The sequence below is a fragment of the Homarus americanus genome, unplaced genomic scaffold (assembly GCF_018991925.1).
Source record: "Homarus americanus isolate GMGI-L3 unplaced genomic scaffold, GMGI_Hamer_2.0 scaffold43707, whole genome shotgun sequence".
NCBI lineage: Eukaryota > Metazoa > Arthropoda > Malacostraca > Decapoda > Nephropidae > Homarus > Homarus americanus.
In genome coordinates this window covers 882,044-901,915 of record NW_024724449.1, presented here as the reverse complement: position 1 = coordinate 901,915, position 19,872 = coordinate 882,044, and the positions used below count along the sequence as shown (strand labels likewise).

General features: G+C 48.4%; 1 protein-coding gene across 1 annotated transcript in view; it reads right to left on the bottom strand.

Annotated features, from left to right (window-relative positions):
- Positions 1 to 17,695, bottom strand: part of LOC121864397 (centaurin-gamma-1A-like) — an 86,972-nt gene extending 69,277 nt beyond the window's left edge. Inside the window, exon 1 of the mRNA XM_042363423.1 lies at positions 16,774 to 17,695. Within this exon, the coding sequence (XP_042219357.1) occupies positions 16,774 to 16,879 (106 nt within the window). The 5' untranslated portion in view covers positions 16,880 to 17,695. The remainder of the gene's footprint in view (positions 1 to 16,773) is intronic.
- Between the last annotated feature and the right edge of the window lie 2,177 nt (positions 17,696 to 19,872).

The window sequence follows — 19,872 nt, the reverse complement described above, 5'->3', positions numbered from 1 at the left end:
TGTTTAATGCTGTCAAGGGTAACTGTTTAATGCTGTCAAAATAACTGTGATAATGACTGTAAAAATAAGCCCATAATCCAGACGTAAAGTTGGCAACCACATCTAACAACACGAGGACCAAAACTGAACTAACGATCTTTAATAAAACCTCTTCGTGTTCTGTTCGTGTTACTATGAGCCTATATACCTGTTCGGCCTAATCACTGATGTAGGTGTGGTCTATTTTCGTGAGGAGTAACAACGCCAGACGCTCCTGAGTGCTCGTTCTGGAGTTGGCCTTTGTGGAAGTGTGTGTGTGTGTGTGTGTGTGTGTGTGTGTGTGTGTGTGTGTGTGTGTGTTTTAAAGGCATAAACCAGGCATTAAACTCCGTCTCTGTGAAAAAACCCTGACATTTCTTCCCCCAAAACCAGGCAGCCAGACCAAAAGTAGGCACAGTATCTGGTTACCCTAAATTAGACACTGGCTTTATGTCTACATGGGGGAGGAGGAGGAGGAGGGAGAAGTCAGCCACCAACTCCTCTTTTTCCCTCACTACAGTCATGGCTAATGTCTATACGAGGAGGAGGAGGAGAAGTCTTCCCACACCCACGGTCCTGGTTCATGTCTTAACAAGGTATAGACGCCATAAGCATCACAAATACACACAGGTTCTTCCCTTGGGTGATGTGAGAATGTTTTGATGACGTGTGTGCTCTAAAAAGATTCCTAATATGGTCTTTTCCTTGACAGTCATAGCTGATGTGGAGGCGACTAGTTACGATATGTCGAGAGCATTTCCTGACACCGCTTCCAGCCTCCATCTCACCACCACCACCGCCGTCACCACCACCGTCACCACCACCACCACCAATTAATGTCACCACCACCACCACCGTCACCACCACCACCACCGTCACCACCACCACCGTCACCCCCACCACCACCGTCACCACCACCACCAGTCACCACCACCGTCACCACCACCGTTCTTACATGCAATACTTAAAAGGATAAATTTAAAAGTAAAATTTCTCCTCAGAACCCAAGTCTCGTCCCCCGTTTTCTACACTCACACCTGCCTCTAGACGACCATCATTACTCATCATTAATTAAGCATATTCTCTCCCTGACGTTCACACCTAAGTGGAGAGGACTCACACACGCAGCGTATATCCTGACGAAGGCGCAGAAAAACACAGGCAATAACTCAAACTTGGACACAGGCTGTAAACCGCGGTGAGTGGGGGAGGTGGTGCACACGCCATGGACAAGTGGAGCATTTAGCACCCCCTTGTGAAGCACTGACTAACGCAGGCATGTGTGAAGTGAGGGTCTTTTTTTTTTGTAGTGAGGGTCTGGTCGTCGCTAAGTTTATACTATTGCCGGGTAGCTACAAGAGAGTAGATAATCATATACATCAGTAGTGGATTATCACCCTAATTACCTGAACAGTATACTCCTTTATGTATTATAACTTTTGGAAAAATCATAATAAAGGAATGGTTTACCTGTTAACCTGATATGTCTAATTAACGTAAAAATGCACCTTTAATTGACTAAGTATCGTCATTAACATATCTTCACATAAAGAAATAATTAAGTTTATATAAATTATCATGGATGTAATTATGAGCGAATTAAATAAGTAAACAGTGAGTTGAACTCTTGTACTACCTCTACCACGTGCTGACCAGGAAACCTCACCACGTTACCTCTACCACGTGCTGACCAGGTAACCTCACCACGTTACCTCTACCACGTGCTGACCAGGTAACCTCACCACGTTACCTAGGTGCTGCGTCACGCCTGTCACCCTAACAAAACACTCGGCCAAAAAGTCGACCGCCGCCATTAAGTACTGTGTTGTGGTTAACTTGTGAACCCAGGCCGACCTAACAATAACAGGGGTAACCAAACACCGGGACTAGAGAATCAACCAGTCAACCTATCTACCAGTGCTAGCCAAACCACCTAAGCTAAACTAACAACCACGGCCAAACCTGAGCTGCCACGGTCGAACCTTATACCAACCATGGAAAAACCTTACCAGATACGGGGAAATCTTGCCGACCGACATGTCCAAGCCTTGCCAAACACGGCCAAACATTCCCAACCACGGTCAAAATTTAACCAAGGCCAAACCCTTAACAACCAGCTTTAGTATTCCTTTCAGGTGGCCTCGATCGACGTCCTCCACTTCCTCGTGCGTGTCGCCCCGCCCTTCACACCCACCACCATTACTACCCTGAATGAACTGCAGTATGCACCCCCCCCCCACCTCACCACCCTCGGCTGGGCACACTTCATTCTTACCCATGGGGGGCCCCGGGGAGAGTGGGTGTTTGTCACGAATGCAGCTGGGGGGCGGGGGTGAGGAGGAGGACTGGGTGAGGAAAGGAGAGCTAGGACTCGTTGGTAAGGGCTGAGGGCTGGTAAAATTCAGGGAAAACCGGCTGAGGAAGGCGTGGAAGGGAGGAAAGAGCTGGGATAGGGCTAAGGAGTGTTGGGGAAGACGTGAGATAGGGTTGAGGAGGGGCTGTGAGCCTTGTGACAATACAAGAGTGTCGGGCGTGCGTCAACATCCAATGACCCTGACAATGCTGCAACACAGAGGGGAGGGCAGGAGAGGGGGGGTAAGGAGGGGAGGCACTTACACCTCGAGGCCATTCACTACTCTCCTCCACAAGAGTCTATTAGCCAAGAGCCTCAAGATACATGCATTATAATCCCCCCCTGACGACAAGAGTACAGCGTTATCATGACACTATACTTCCCACGTCGTCTTTGTGTTGTAACTTAAGTATACTGGATATTAATTCTTACCCTGAGAAGAAAAGATCAGAGATTATACTTCATGTGAGTTATTTCTGAGTTAAGTGTTTGTCCGCAGTCTCTCGTTAAATATAGAAAATGAGGGAACACATTATTACATTACAGTGCAGTTTCGACGCCATTTGGACCTTCATCGTATCCTCGTCGCAGTTACATGGGTTCTCCCTATCTCCAGTGCTGGGGAACTTTAAACGTCAACAATTATAACCACTGAGTAACAAAGGTCTAGCTGGCGTCTACACTCCCTCCCACCCAACCCTACCCGACACACCGGAAACTGGCACAGCTGTTTCTATCTTCCTCTAAGCCTCCATCCTCCAGCACCCCCCTAAACCCAGCCCTCCACCCCCTCCCTCCAGCACCCCTCTCCTCATCTCCATCCTCCAGCACCCCTCCTCATCTCCATCCTCCAGCACCTCCTCATCTCCATCCCAGCACCCCCCTAAGCGCCATCCTCCAGCACCCCCTCCCCATCTCCATCCTCCAGCACCCTCCTCATCTCCATCCTCCAGCACCCCTCCTCATCTCCATCCTCCAGCACCCTCCTCATCTCCATCCTCCAGCATCCCCTAAGCGCCATCTTCCAGCACCTCCTCATCTCCATCTCCAGCACCTCCTCATCTCCATCCTCTGGCAAGCACCTCCTAGCCCCATCTCCAGCACCCCCTCCCTCATCTCCATCCTCCAGCACCCTCCTCATCTCCATCCTCCAGCACCCTCTCACTCCCCATCCTCCAGCATCCCTAAGCGCCATCCTCCAGCACCCCCTCCTCATCTCCACTCTAGCACCCTCTCATCTCCATCCTCCAGCACCCTCCTCATCTCCATCCTCCAGCACCCTCCTCATCTCCATCCTCCAGCACCCCCCAGCTCCATCCCCCCTTCACCGAGTATCTACCACCAGCCGACACATCAAACCATTTAATAATAAGCCTACCCAACACCCTGCCCTACATTGTGACCAAGCTGAGGGCAATAGAGTGTTGACAGCAGCACCAATTCAACCATCCACTCCACCAACCCTATAAACAGAGAGAGAGAGTCACCCCCACCACCTCCACACTCAGGACCCATTACTACACCAAGCCTTTTTTTATATACGAGAATAAACGAGTGTGCATGCCTGTGTAAGGTAGGAAGGAAGAGAGGGGAGGAGGGAGGGTTGAGGCGGCTGGTTGTTTATGATCAGAGTAACACAGCAAGGAGAGAGAGGGAGGGAGGGAGGGAGGGAGGGAGTAACACAACAAAAGGGAGGAGGAGGGGGAGCCACGCGCCTCACACTATGAGACAAACACCTTAAGGACTTCATTACCTACAAGAGTGCAACAACACCTCCCGGGAATCACATCTTCCAGCACATGAAATGACGAGACTAAAGAGGAGGGGGTGGGGGAGGAGAGGGAGGAGAGGGAAAAGGGAAGGAGGCAGGGATGGTAGATGAAGGGAGGGAGGGAGTAGGATGGAGGGGAGTGAAGGAGGTAGAAAGGGGAATGGAAGGAGAAGGAAGGAGGGAAAGGAAAGGAGGGAAGGGAGAGGGAAAGGAAGGAACACATATACAGCTGGACCCAAGAGGCAACTTTAAAATCCCTGCACTAGAGAATGAAAACAGTAGTTAGCCCTTTGTCTTCCTGCCTCTGTGTGACGAATCGATATTTGAAGAGAATCTACATGTTGACCAGATCAATGTTTGAGATAATTAAGATGTGATGTGAGAATGACACACACACACACACACACACACACACACACACACACACACACACACACACACACGAGGGAGGTAGGTAGACGTGTCCAGGTGCCCCCACTCAGGACAGGTCTGGTATGAGTCCTCTTTACAGACCCCCAACAAGACCTATACTGCTTATTAAATGTTCTCCGGCAGAAAACCGTCAGGAGAGATAAGACCAGGTTAATGAGTATCTACTTTCCTCCCTCCACAACACACACACACACCTGCACCCTACCCCCCACCCCTCTTACACCTACACACCTGCCTCCTTACACCTGCAGCAGCTGTTAAATCTTCCCCGGCACAAGTCACCCCACTGACCCATATCTTGCAGGAAGAGTCGAGATGAATATAGAGTCTTAACATTTTTTTTTTCACTCCACCACCTCGATCTTATTCACTCTTCAATAACTTCTCCCTCATCCGCTGGTTTATTCATCACACGCGGGTAATTCATCATAGATAATAGACTCAACTAATCGCCCCAAAGTCATCAAATCATCATCTTCATTGATAAGGGAGTTGATGATGTTTGGTTAGGGAACTGGTTAGGTTAGGAAAATGGTTAGGTTAGGAAAATGGTTAAGTTAGGTAAATGGTTAGGTTAGTTTTATATCTATGTGATGACTTAATGCACTGATTCAAGAAATGTTGTTAAAAGAATTAGAAGGGTGTCTAGCACGGAGGTAAGGCACTTCTCTCTCTCTCTCTCTCTCCAAATTACTATGCTACATGAAAACACCCACAGCTGTTTTGTCCAATTATACTCTCAAATTACTGTCCAGCGAGGAAAAATATTGATTCAAATTACATTTGACAGACAGGAGGAGGAGGAGGAGGAGGAGGAGGAGGAGGAGGAGGAGGAGGAGGAGGAGGGGAGGAGGAGGAGGAGGGGAGGAGGAGGAGGAGGAGGGAGGAGGAGGAGGAGAGAAGAAGAGGGAGAAGTGAGGAGGAGGAGGAGGAGGAGGAGGAGGAGGAGGAGGAGGAGGGGGAAGAGAGGAGGGAGAAGGAGGAGGACGAGGAGGAGTAAAGAAGAAGGAGGAGGAGGAGGAGGAGGAGGAGAGATGAAGAGGAGTAGGGGGAGGAGGAGGGAAGGAGAGGGGAGGAGGGAAGGAGAGGAGGAGGAGGGAGGAGGGGAGGAGGAGGAGGGAGGAGGGAGGAGGAGGAGGAGGAGGAGGAGGAGGAGATGAAGAAGAAGAGTGGTGCAGGTGCATGTTCTCAAATTCACATGACACTTAAGACCTGGATTATAAACGCTGTCAACAAGTCGAGTACAACCTAACCTAACCTAAACTAAACTAACCTAACCTAACCTAACCATCTTTATCATCAGCCTACCAAAGAGCAACGACTATAAGATAAACCAAACAAAAAAATAAAGTAAAAACCAGGAACGATAATTAACAACACAACGATAATAAGAGAGAAGAAAGTGTGATTAAAAGAGAAACTACGATTAAAATGGAGAGGTGAAAGTGTAGACCAGAGTGAGGACAGCTAGGAGGAGGGGGGGGGATACAGGAAGAAGGGAGTAGATGAATGGGAAATGAAGGAGGAGTGGATAATGGAGTAGGTGAAGGAGGTGGGGGTGATGGGGCCATATGACTGGTCGACCCTGCTTCCCCCTTACACCCCCCCTACCCCCCCACACACACACAGCAGCAGCCTTTGGTCAACCTCCCCACGCCCAGGTAAAGTGACAGGTAAAAAACACAACAACAAATTAAAGTAAATAAACTAATGAGAAGGTGAGGTGGATTCAACAGGTGAATTGATCGGAAGGAATGAAGGAAAAAAGAAGGAAATACCACCGAGGAAAGAAGCAAAAAATTTAGAGAGAGAGAGAGAGAGAGAGAGAGAGAGAGAGAGAGAGATACTGTAGATAGAAAGATAATGATGGCCCTGGCAAAGATTTTATTACCCTCCCGATAATAAGACACCATCAACACAACCCACCACGATACGGGAGGAGGAGGAGGGAGGGAAGGAGGGAGGGTGGAGGGAGGAGGAAGAAGGGGGGAAGAGGGGGGGGGTTAAATGCCACACATAACCCCAAGTGCCGCAATCCATTCCATCTTCGGGGTGACGGACGGTCTGTGTAAACACTATCCTAGGTCTGTCTGTGTCTGTCTGTTTCTCTGTCTCTTCGCTGTTAGTACTGTCAGGTTGCCGTATCACCGTTCCATACTATACACGTCAGGTATTTGTTTCACTGTCATACACTAGTAACGCCAGGCTTTCACCGTCACACATACCAACCATGTCGGGCAGTCAGTTCATATCACTGTCACGCATACATGAGTCGAGTCGAGTCAAGCAGCCATGTCACCTCCTAACCATGTCACTCATGTCACCGTACACACACACACCATCACCCCGAGTATGACGATGATACGAGTTATTAAAGATGTGGCACGTGTGGAGGGCTACGTCTAGTGCGGGAGGGCGGCGGCAGCGTCTTCCCAGCGTTGATGCTTGTCTGCCTCGGTATACAGTCGGGCTAACTTGAAAGTATTGACACCTTCTCGTGTGGTGCTCCTCCAAGCGTTACGGTGTGGAGTAATTGTCTCCCGGGTGAGGGGTCGAATTGGCACTTTTTCAGGTGTGTCTTAAGACTATCCACACACACACACACACACAGAGAGTCGTACCAGCAGTAACAAGTGCCTCAACTTTCTCTCTACCTCGCCTCAGAGACACAATCACCAAGGACTTCTTCTCCCCCTTATACCAGCAGCGTGGCCGAGGAGTGAGATGAAGCAGGTGCGTCACCCTCACCTGCCCGACCCGTCACCATCACCTCGTCAAGGCCACGGGGAAAACTATTACCATCTGCCACCGCCACAACCGTCACTAAAATGACACCGACTTGTATACAAAGGAAAATAATGTCAATACAATCACAAGTAAATAAACCAATAAAGTGACAATTACCAACACAATAAAATAAATAACAAAAATAAACTATCGCTTCTTTTATACGGGCTTGTGAAATCAAACACCAATATGTACACCCAAACACCTTTACTAGTCCCTGAGATATGCCGTTAAATTGACGTTAATTATGTAAATTTACCCGAAAAAAAAGGGGGCGGCCAAATCACCAATTTCACTTGGCTCTCACCCGTTATCAACCTCGTCGAGCCTTTTGGGGACGGGGAATGAGTAAATGACCCGACCAAGATAAAAGAAAATCTATTCACTCCTTTAAAGATGAGGCCACGGACGGGAGGCAGGCAACGTACAGTACGTGTTTTGGGATACAATAAAGTAACCCCCTCACCTCCCCCTCCCTCCCTCCCTTAAAGGCAAAAACAAAACACTACAATTATTACTTTATATTACCTGAAAAAAGTAGTTAACTCCACAATATATACGTAAAGAAGAAATACCCGGCAATAAAAAAACAGCTTCACTTAAGAACACCTTCCTTTTATGTAACCCAGAGTGTGACCATAAAAACCTGTCTTATTTCACCCCCTTCTGTGTCCTCCTCCAGACAATGGGCAACACTTGGACTCTTAAAGATGAAGTCGACCTCCAGGGCTGTGATCACCTCAACCCAGTACTGAACCTTCAAAACTCACCTCATTAAATAAACGGTAAAATAAGATCGCATCTGACTCACTCACGTTAATAATAATAATAATAATAATAATAATAATAATAATAATAATAATAATAATAATAATAGGAGTAAATAATAGTAAAACAGGTATAAAAAATAATAATAATAATAATAATAACAATAGTAAAAATTACATTAAGATCTTTTCAACCTTAACTGGATACGTTCACTTACCATCAATTAATAAAGGAACAAAAGTGACGTGTAGAAATTTTGCGAATCCAGACCCAGGTAGTGAGAGGACCGTGGCAGTCTTAGGATTTAGTATTCATACCTCAGCCCCTTCAGGAGGCTCAGGAGGATGGAAGTCGGGTCCTCATGCCTCGCTCAGTATCAAGAAGAGGTAAGGAAGAGAAGAGGAGGAGGAGCGAGGAAGAATGGTGTGTAGGAGGAGAGGCAAGGAAGAGGGGAGGATGAGGAGGAGAAACACGAAGAGAGGAGGATGAGGAGGAGAATAAGAGAGGAGTAAAAGGAGAGAGACAGGGGAAAGAGGAGGGAGACAAGAGGCCCAACACGTCACATCATCACCCCGCCTCGTGTACACCCGCGCCCTCCGTCATGAGGTGTACGGAAGCCCCAGGAAAAGTGGTCCACTGCCAACGTCGAGAAGCCAGGCCATGAGACGACAGGTAGAAAGCGGCTTAGTGGCGTCGATGAGGCAAGCCAGAAGCCCCAGTAAGCCATGTTAGGGCAAGAGAAGGGCCAAAGTCTGTCAGGGCCACGGGAGGGGTACAGTGCCAAGGGTGCCATTTAATGCGGCACATCACCACCGGAAGTAGTAGGAACACACAAGGTGGTGTTTGTTGAGTATCGTGTAGGACTGGAGCGAGAGCAGGCAGGTTGTGTGGTGGCTGCTGAGATGATAGTATAGTGTAGGAGCATGATGTGGCGTCGTTACTATAACAGAACATGCAGGACGAAGCAGGTCGTGGCATTCGTTCAGATAACAGTACAAGAATAGAACAGGATGTGGTAGGTCGTAGTGATTGTGGGCGACAGGATACTTCAGGAGATGCATAATGCAGATCCAACCTAAGTCAAGGTCACGGCCATCTTCCACCCACACCGCCCACTCCTCCTCCTCCTCTGCTTCCGCCATCTCCTCCGTTACCAATGAGCTCTCACACATACACACGGACCACTCAGATGGTTAAGGCAGGCCGACCTTCCCTACTGACAGATATTGATTTTATCCTCTGGCATTTCTACGTTCATGAAGGTGTAAGTGGGTGGTTGGGTGGGTGTAAGTGGGTGGTTGGGTGGGTGTAAGTGGGTGGTTGGGTGGGTGTAAGTGGGTGGTTGGGCGGTGTAAGTAGGTAGTGGGGCGGTGTAAGTGAGTGGTGGGGTGGTGTAAGTGAGTGGTGGGGCGGTGTAAGTAGGTGGTGGGGTGGTGTAGTTGCAGGTGGGCGGTGGGGCGGTGTCTCAATCAGTGTCCAGGTTGAGACACAGGACACTGGGGGAGGTGCAGGTAGGGCGGGTTGAAAGCTTGACGGTGGCGGCGACGGGGAGTCTCGCAGTACAGGAAACCAGGAGGTAAATGGGACGAGACTTTCCGTTGTTGATTTGTGTTATCCTGGCCGGGGACGCCGCTCATACCCGGGTCACTGTGTCCCCTGGAGCAACACCTGCTACCACCTCCACCTGACACAACTTTTACCTCGCGCGTGTTGGTATAATTACAGGCACCCCTTAACTCAGCGGATGGACAGACAATTAGCCATGGTGTATTTAATCAGAGCTACAGACGATAACCCCACAAATTTTTCTCGTTACCGGTTCTTGCCTAGACGTGGTCCATCCCGGTTGAGTCCTAAATCACACCTGCCAGCCATTCACCGGGTACACGTCGGAGGTTGGAGGTCCTACAGGTGTCGCGAGGTGGTATGGTCGAGACATTGCCCGAGGGACCGATAAGGACCCGTCAGGACAAAGGGTTTACCTGTATCTTACCTGGACGCTGATATTGGGTCTCGTCTCTGCCCCCAGGAGGTCGGTCTGTGGCCAATCTTTCAAAGGGACCAATTACCTGACTGTTTCTGGTGACCAACACAACCAATAGGTCCCACTACACGCAGGTTGGTTGACTGAGTATACGCTAAAACCAAGAAAAAGTTAAATATCCAACTAAAAATATCCACTGGAGTCCTTACCAGTATATAAGAATTCTACTGACAAGGAAAAAAAAAACCTGAGCTCAAGATTTAATTATCAGTGTCACTAATTCTATCTTTATGGCGCCCCTCCTGTCCCTGGATCACCCACTTAACCTAACCTAACCTAACCTTAACCTTAACCTAACCTCTCACTCCGGTACAGAATTTAGTGTCTCGTGTATATAGCCTCTAGTGTATGTCCAATAGTTTGAACATAAGTCACCATACCCAAGGGTCTTTATCACCAATGTGTACTTTAATTAACCCCGGGGAGCGATGGCATCTATACCCATGCGTGTGTGGCCTGACGTTTGTTCTATATAGGCAGGCTGGCTGGCTCCACTTACCCCCTCTTGTTCCTCTCCATCGTTCATCACGCACGCAATACTTAAATCAGCAACATAATACACAGCTGCAACACAAAGCAAACACCACTACTACCACCATAAAAAACGGGTTAACGTCGCCGACTCGTACACTTGAAGACGTCACCCCTTTCACACACCGAAGATCAATAGGGTTTTAGAAATTATCTCACTTTTGTATAATTAACGTAATAGAAATCGGCTACTTTTTAGGACCGCAACATTTTAGTCTCAATAAAGTGAGAGAGGTTGGGGCTTTTGGGAACGTGAATTTCAGCTGTTAATTTTTAATGTAAGGGAGGGGAGGAGGGTGACTGGAGGGATGTGGAGGGTGACTGGAGGGATGTGGTGGGTGACTGGAGGGATGTGGTGGGTGACTGGAAGGATGTGGGGGGTGACTGGAGGATGTGGAGGTGACTGGAGGATGTGGTGGGTGACTGGAAAGGATGTGGGGGGTGACTGGAAGGATGTGGGGGGTGACTGGAGGGATGTGGTGGGTGACTGGAAGGATGTGGGGGGTGACTGGAAGGATGTGGGGGTGACTGGAGGAATGTGGGGGGTGACTGGAGGGATGTGGAAGGTGACTGGAGGGATGTGGTGGGTGACTGGAAGGATGTGGGGGTGACTGGAAGGATGTGGGGGTGGCTGGAGGGATGTGGTGGGTGACTGGAGGGATGTGGTGGGTGACTGGAGGGATGTGGTGGGTGACTGGAGGGATGTGGTGGGTGACTGGAAGGATGTGGTGGGTGACTGGAGGAATGTGGGGGGTGACTGGAGGGATGTGGGGGGTAACTGGAGGGATGTGGGGGGGGTAGCTGGAGGGATGTGGAGGGGGTGACTGGAGGGATGTGGGGAGGGTGACTGGAGGGAGTGGGAGCAGAGGGAAGGGGAGGAGTGGTAGGGCCGGAGGTAGAGAGGAGGTGGTTGGTAGGGCGAAGGGAGAGCACGTGGTAGCGAGGGTGTCAATCACACACACAGTCGCGTGCAACTCTCAACCACCCACCCTGGCTGCCATCGAGTGAGTGAAGCAGTAATACAATCACCCATCACTCACTCAGCCCAAGAACTTGCCTGATGAATTGATAACCATTTATAACGACCTATTCCCCAGCAGGAGAGGGGAAGAAGAGGAGGTAGAAGAGGGGGAGGAGGAGGCGGGTGAACCATAAAGTCATTGAGAGAGAGAGTATCATGAAGGTATTGTTCGCCATGGTGGTGTGGTGAAAGGGATCTGTGGGAAGGAGGGGCGTGGGGGGAGGGAAAAGTAAATTAGTGGACGCGAGGGAGAGAAAGAGTAGTAGAAAGGAAGAGAAGAATAAAGGGAGGGAGGGAGGGAAGAGTAGAGGGGGAAGGGGAAGAGTAAGGGAGGGAGGGAGGGGGAGGAAGGGTGAAAGTGAGGGAGGGAGAGAAAGGGACTGCCGGATGCTGAGGCTCATAAAGTAAGTGCCCCCGGCCCATCATCTCTACCTCTCTCTCCCCTCCCTCCTCCCTCCCCCCAAACCATCCCTACTCCTCTAGCCCAAACCTTACCTTTCTTTACTCCCTCCTCCCCAATCCTTCCCTCCATCTCCAAGCTTTCTCTTCCTCTGCATCCATCCAATACCCTTCTTCCATCATCCTGATCCTCCCCTCCTCCTCCTCCCCCCTCTCCCTCCTCCTCCTCTCCCCTCCTCCTCCTCCCTCCCTCCTCTCCTCCCCTCCTCCCCCCTCCTTCCTCCCTCCCTCCCTCCCCAACACCGAAACAATAGATGCAAATATAAATCCCTCTCATCACCATCACAATAATAATAATAATAATAATAATAATAATAATAATAATAATAATAATTCACCAAGGTCTTCAGAACGTATTCAAGCCTCATGACGATTTTTTTTTGTTTACTAATATTTAACAGTGAAGAAACATTTCATTAAGAGGGGAGGGGAAGGGAGGGGGGAGGGAGGGGAAGAGAAGGAAGGGGAGAGGGGAGGAAGGGAAGGAAGGGGGAGGAGAGGAAGGGGTAAGAGGGGGAGAAGCTTCCACACCACACTACCTCCGAGTTTTAATTACAGTTTCTCGTTGTACTTCGTCAGGAGGAATAAGCTTCAGGCAGTGGCTACACACACCTGCAGTATCAAAAACATCTTCCTGGAGAACTTATTGCTAAAGCAAAGTAAAATTACCCGAGAAAAAATACTCTTAGTGCCTGAAATACACGTATGTATAGTGTGTGTGTGTGTGTGTGTGTGTGTGTGTGTGTGTGTGTGTGTGTGTGTTTGAGAGAGAGGAGGCAGCATTATGACCCTATAGTTGCTACATTAAGTCTCCCAGATCCACGAATATCACCCCAGATCGTCTTCATCTCCCCACATACACACGCCCTCCTCCCACGTTTACCAACTCCTTCTACACACACACACACACAACCGTCTCAACCCTGCCTGCCTCTTTAACCGCCACACATCGTCTTCTCCAAAACATCTTCATTGTCCCTCCGTCTTCCCCCCCAAAAAAGAGTAACCGTCCAGATCCTTTTGCTCATAACCCAAGTATTGCTTTCATTATCTCCATCCTACACCTCGTTTCTTCCTCCCTCTCTCTCTCTCTCTCTCTCTTCCTCTACACTATCGAGGTATCTTCTTCCCGTATGCGGCTCATATACGTCATACAACTTGGCCATACAGACGCACAAACGTATAATTTTAAGATCTCAATACGAGGCTTCTCCTTCTTGAGCCCCTTACCTCACCTCTCAACCCCCCCCCCTTCGGCATCTCAAGACCAACATCCGGTACTATTGATGTTCGGTGTATCGTGCAACAATCGCCACGCAGCTCGGCCGACGACGCGGTGGGGGTTCCTGTCCTCCTCGCCACACACACACACAATCTGCATATCTACCCTCCATGTGGCTCTCGATAATGCCTGAGCCTGTGTAGGTCTTCATAACCACAGCCCCGACGACCTGCCTCCTGTTCTTTCCTCCATGGGGTGGTGGGGGGGGGGGTGAGGTGAGGGGTGAACGAGGGGGTTAAAAGGACCGTCTAGGACCACCCCCTGCGATACTCTACCACCAGCACGAGACTTCACTGCGAGGCCACGACAAAACTCCCCTAAAACCGAGAGGCCACGACGAGAACACACCCGGAAAAAAAAAGACTACCACCACCACCACCAGCAGACATCACCGCGACACCACCAGCGCCCGTGTCCCCTGAGCTTGGTGAGGCAGATCATCCGGCATGACATTATGATCTCACTAAAAACGTTCCCCCTAGACGACGGTGATGGGAGAGCACACGCTTCGGTCTATAGGTTCCTGAGACCAATGGCCCCTCATAAACACTTCTCCACGCTGTGTAATAAACCATCGCATTATATCTTCACACTTCAGCTGCCTAGTTATAAAAACAAAATATATATCTACCTCCTCCTCCTCCTCCTAACACTGTACTGACTGATGGAAGAAACACGTAAAACATCATCTTTATCAGTCCAGCTCAAGGTATAGGAGAGTGGCTGTCAGTATCCGTCCACAGTTCCATTCCCATTTCCTTCCCAGAATGCAATTTATTTCCCTTAAAAGTTTCTCCTTCTTCCCGTCTTCTCTGAATGTCCTCCCCCCCCCCCCTACGTCTCCTCCACACGCGTCCCTCCGTCCCCAATATACCCCGTACCCGACCGACCGTCCCAGGCGACCACGGGTATACTGTACAACCTATAATTCGTATAACCCGGCTCGCTTCTCCACTTTCCCGGGGTAAGTGGCTAAATTATGACCAGTCACCGTATAATTGTGCGCGGCTCAGACTGTGGCCGTAGATGGATGGAGGAAATTCCGACTTACACAACATTTACAGACAATAACGACTGAAAGAAACTGACAAGACCACAGCCGAATGACGTGAACAAATTATGCCGTAGTGTTGGACATAAATCCAGAGAGAGAGAGAGAGAGAGAGAGAGAGAGAGAGAGAGAGAGAGAGAGACAAACTACACTTAATATTATCACCACGAAAAAAAAAGATGAAAACAAAGTCAGTGTCACCGGATGTGTTCGTGTCTTAACAACAGCGGCGCCACAACTAATTTGGCTCTGTAAAGGTCAAAAACGAAAGGACCTTAACAACTAGAAACCAAGAATCAACACAAGACAGATTTACTCAAAACAACCAGACCGCAATTACTTACATTAAAAAATAATTGAGAAGCGGGGAGCAGGTCATTACAAACAGTGTGTGTGCGTGTGTGTGCGTTGCGTGTGTGAGTTGCGTGTGTGAGTTGTTTGTGCGCGCGGTCGTGTGTGTATGTGTGCGCGCGCGCTCTTGATAATTGCCCAAGAAATTCTTGGGGCAATACCTAACACTGAACAACCAATCACCATCAGAATCTCCCAAGTTGCATGTCATCCATTCACCAATCACGAGCCAGCTTTACCACATGGATGACGACGGTGCATGGCCTGAGGTGTGGTTAGGTTAGGTTAGGTTAGGTTTCCTCTCTCACACCCACCCCACCCTGACTCGCTTGGCTGGGGGCGGCAGGGTCACCTCGGAAGGAAACTCAAGAGGCAAAGGTCACACACACACACACAGGTAGAGGCCACACCTGTACTGAGCTGCACACTGAACCGACACTCAAACAACCCTGTTACTGCCTCCTTGACAGAGAGAAAAGAGAAAAAAAGAGAGATAAGAGAATCCCGGTGAAGTAGAAAGCTTACGTGGCGGAGTAACGAGGTGAGGGAGGCAACCAAGAGAGAACGAGGCTATTAGTTAGTTAGCTCATTAATTACCAGATCCACACACACACATACACACACAAAATATCAAACGCGACAAGTGGCGGGCTGGCGGGGGAGGGGGGGGGTAATAAATCACCTCACCTGGAGATTTACCGAGGTGGGTAATCCTTTATCCCCGGATTACTTTACGTGGTGGTGAAGGATTGCTTACCTGAGTCTACCTGGATATTTTTTAGGCATTGCGTCGAAGATATCATCATTATAACTATTATCATCATTATAATTATTATCATCATTACTATCATTAATATTATTGTTTTCTATTTAATTAATTAATCCTGCATATCCTAAAGCGTGTGTTCCTCCTCTGACCTTACACTCTACCCGTTCGTCTCCCAGGGCTAAGGGGCTTCCGCAGGGGTGTGTGGTATATGAGGAGGAAGAAGAGTGGGATAAGTAAGGGAAGGAGGGAGGGAGGAAAGAAGGAAGGAGGGAAGGAAAAAGGGAAGGAAAAAGGAAGGAAGGAAGGAGGAAAGAAGGAAGGAAGGAAGGAAGGAAGGAAGGAAGGAAGGAAGAACGGAAGGAAGGAAAGGAAGGATGGAAGGAAGGAAGGAGAAAAGAAAGGAAGGCATGGAAAAGGGAAGGAAGGAAAAAAGGAAGAAAAGGAAGAAAGGAAGGTACAACAGTCACAAATTCAGCCCATAAGAGCCCGCACCGATAGATATAAGAACAGCACCATCCCATCTATTGTTAAAATAATAAACAACTCCTGATTTATGTACTGTACAGCCCTGTAAATGTATTCAAAACATATTATATCATTGTCTAATTCAAATGTAAGTCTGTATATTTTCAGTCACCGGCTGCAACTCTATTAATAAACCGTTTATTATTATTATTATTATTATTATTATTATTTATATATATATATATATATATATATATATATATATATATATATATATATATATATATACCCAACAGGTAACACATATACCTAACATGGTCACTTATATACCCAACATGGCCACATATATATAGCCAGAGAGGAAAAGGTTTTGAAAACTTTATATACTTTCAACATTATGTAACCAATGGATCGATATTTACGAGTAATAAGTATTTTTTTTTAATTCGTCGTAAGAAACAAAAAATGGTAGTAAAATGTTAAAATTGGTAAAAATAATAAAAACTAAAAAAACATGTATATAAATAATGAGAAAAGATGTCATTCTTTAAGGGTGATAATTACAGTAAGTAAGGACACGTAATGTAATTAGTCACTCTGCTTCACACACGCATACACAGATCACGTACACACACGCACACACAGATCACGTACACACACAGAACACGTACCGGACTTGCGCTTGATGGTGTTATTGTTGGTGATGGTGACACTCTTGCTCTTCTTGATCCTCAGCGACCGACGCATCGAGCGCACGAAATTGTCGCCGTACTTCATCTTGGCGACAGTCGTTCCTCACGTACCCACTACACGTACAGTACAAGGCCCTGGCCGCTACTACTGTCTCACGTACAGAACAACAACGCCAGTTCAGTTCACGCACACGGTCGCTCTAGTCACTGTATTCGCCAATTCTCTTCACTGTCCGTATCAAGTACTGAATGTGGGTACACGTACACACTGGCTAATACTCCTCACCACACACCATAAGTACACTGTAATCCTCCTCGTACACTGTAAGAATCCAAGACCAGCCGTACAAATATTTACACTTCCTCGCTGGCCACTTTATAGAGACCCAAGACTAGAATGAGACACACTCCGGACACGGATATAGTGGGAGTCCGCGGGGTGATAGATTGTGGTGGATGGGCGTGGTGGTGGGTGTTGACTAGAGGGATGTGGGCGTGGATGGGGAGGTCCACCTGGCCACCTCTGGTACTGACTAGAATAGAGGATGAAGCCTGCTGAGTGTGTCCTCACATGGACACCACGCAGGCGACGTCTCTGGCTGCTGCTGCCCACTCAGCTCCGCGGTCCATCTGCTCGCTGACACAAATCCACAAAGTTTCCCAAATGTTGTCTGACTGACAGCACTGAGTATTTCAGCAGTTACTTTGTTAACGATGGCCGAGCAGGTAATTATCCATCCACAGGTAGGTAATGAGCCTGGGTGTGAGGGGGGGTGAGGGCGGCGGGCAGGTGGCGGCTGTAGACACTCATGGTTGGGGCGGACTCGAGGAACACAGCGTTACGTGTGTCCACCACCGCTGTCAGCCGACGACTGAGGCAGCTCACCCAACCCAGCCAGTCCCTGCAGCCTCCCCGAACTCTCGCCTGTCTGCCCCGCACCCAACACGCACACGCACCCACTCACGCACGCGCTTCCATCCACTCTACACTCAACACCACATTAGTCGTACACTGAAATACCGAACCGATCATTATCCTATGCACTAAATTTTGACTGCCAGTAACCGGCCCCCTACGTGAGAATTATTAAACAGTACTAGACAGTTAACTGGAGCGTCATGTTGATGTTGTGACTGTGAGAGCGGTGATGGAGGGGGGGGGGTAACACGCTAGGAATGTTATCTATAAAGGCGATAACAACGGTAGTCACGAGGCATTACTTACACACGTACACACACACAGTTGGCTACCGAGTAAATAAACAACAACGGGCGTAAAACCTAACCTAACCTACAAGGACAACTACGACACCTGGATAATAACAACAGCTCTTCGTCTTCACCAGAGGAGTAAAAGTAAAAGATGAATAAACTCACAAATAATAAGCAAATAAATAAATAATGGAGGGATAAAAAATAAACCGAAGAAAAAGAAGAAACAAATAAAAAAAAGGAAAAAATTCAACTTATAAACTGAATAACTTAACTTAATTTATCTTTTAAGTCAGCAGTTGCCAATATCTCTCTCACCCACTCACCCACCCACCCCTTCTTTCCCCCCACCCCTTCCCCGGCTACCCCCCTCCCATCAATCCCCTCCTACCATCCGCCCCATCTCCCATTACCCCCACCCAGATCCCCGGGAGTGAGGCATGGCGAGGTGGTTGGGGGAGAGGTGTGTGTGGGGAGAGGTGTGGGGAGTGCAAATTATCCCTGGGTACGGATTCTCTCAGATTATGTTACGTCAATTTTCCTCCTTAAACGTGCATTAAGAGAAGGTATAGAGTCTCAGCGTAAATTGAATGACATTTTAGCCGGGATTTCTGTTGCATTTAAAGCCTTCCAAGTGAGGTAGTCAGATGCGTCCTTACATGTCACATACAGTTAAAAGGAAAATCTACCCTAAGAGAAAGTTTTAATGAGATATTTGTCTTAGATGAAAATTGAACTTAAAATTTCTGCTCTGAAGGTGAAAATGGTTCTTAAAATTTTTGTCTCGGGTGAAAATTGGACTTCAAATTACCCACCAATAAATAACTATGGAGGTGTAAATATCACTTTGGGCGGCTAGTTTTGTACCCTAACACGAGTGATGGACCAGTTAGGTTAGGTGATTCTTCGCCAATCAGAAGTGACCTCATCAACAGTGAAAGAGAATATTTAACTTAGGAGCCTGTGTGAGTCCGTGCCTCTCTCTGTCTCTCTCTCTCTCTCTCTCTCTCTCTCTCTCTCTCTCTCTCTCTCTCTCTCACAAGATGGGCGCCTGAGATCAAAGACTAACTTTCCCTGGGATTCTCTGGAGGGGGTGGGCGTCATTTCCCTCCCCCAGTGAAGAAACACCTTCACTCACCATCACCACACCTCCACAACCGTCACCATCCCTCCATTACCACCAAATAAGAGAGAATTGCATTTCTAAAAAGTTACCTGCAAGGACACATAATTATCGCACTAAAAATTCGAGAGAGAGAGAGAGAGAGAGAGAGAGAGAGAGAGAGAGAGAGAGAGAGAGAGAGAGAGAGAGAGAGAGAGAGAGAGAGAGAGAGAGAGAGAGAGAGAGAGACAAATAAAAGAAAGAGAGAGAGCAATACCCACTAAGTGTCACAAGCCCAGGTCTCGTTCTGTTGTTGCCTCTCTGTACCTCACCAACCAAGCGTCCCTCCTGAGCCATATTTTGACGGCAGCTGAGTAATGGTGTCTTTCTGGTGCTCGTTTACATGACCCCTTGTCGCCCCCTGTTGGAGGAGAATAGGGGAGGAGGAGGAGGGGTGGACTAATTAACGTCAGGGGGGGGGAGAAGAGGAGGAGGGTTGGGGGGAGGAGGAGGAGATGGGTAGGTGGGATGGGAGGAGGTGGGGAGTAGTAGGTAGGGAGGGAGGGGTGGGGGTGAGGGAAGGGTGGGTGGGGGGCAAATGGGAGAGGGTGGAGAAGGAGATATCTATATAGAGGGTGGGAATTGGGATGTAAGAGGTGGGGTCGATGTTGGGGTAAGGGGAACTGGTAAGGGGGGATAAGGGTGAGAGTGTGGGTGAAGGTGGTGGTCGTGGTGACAAGAATAAGAACACATGGAGGTGATAA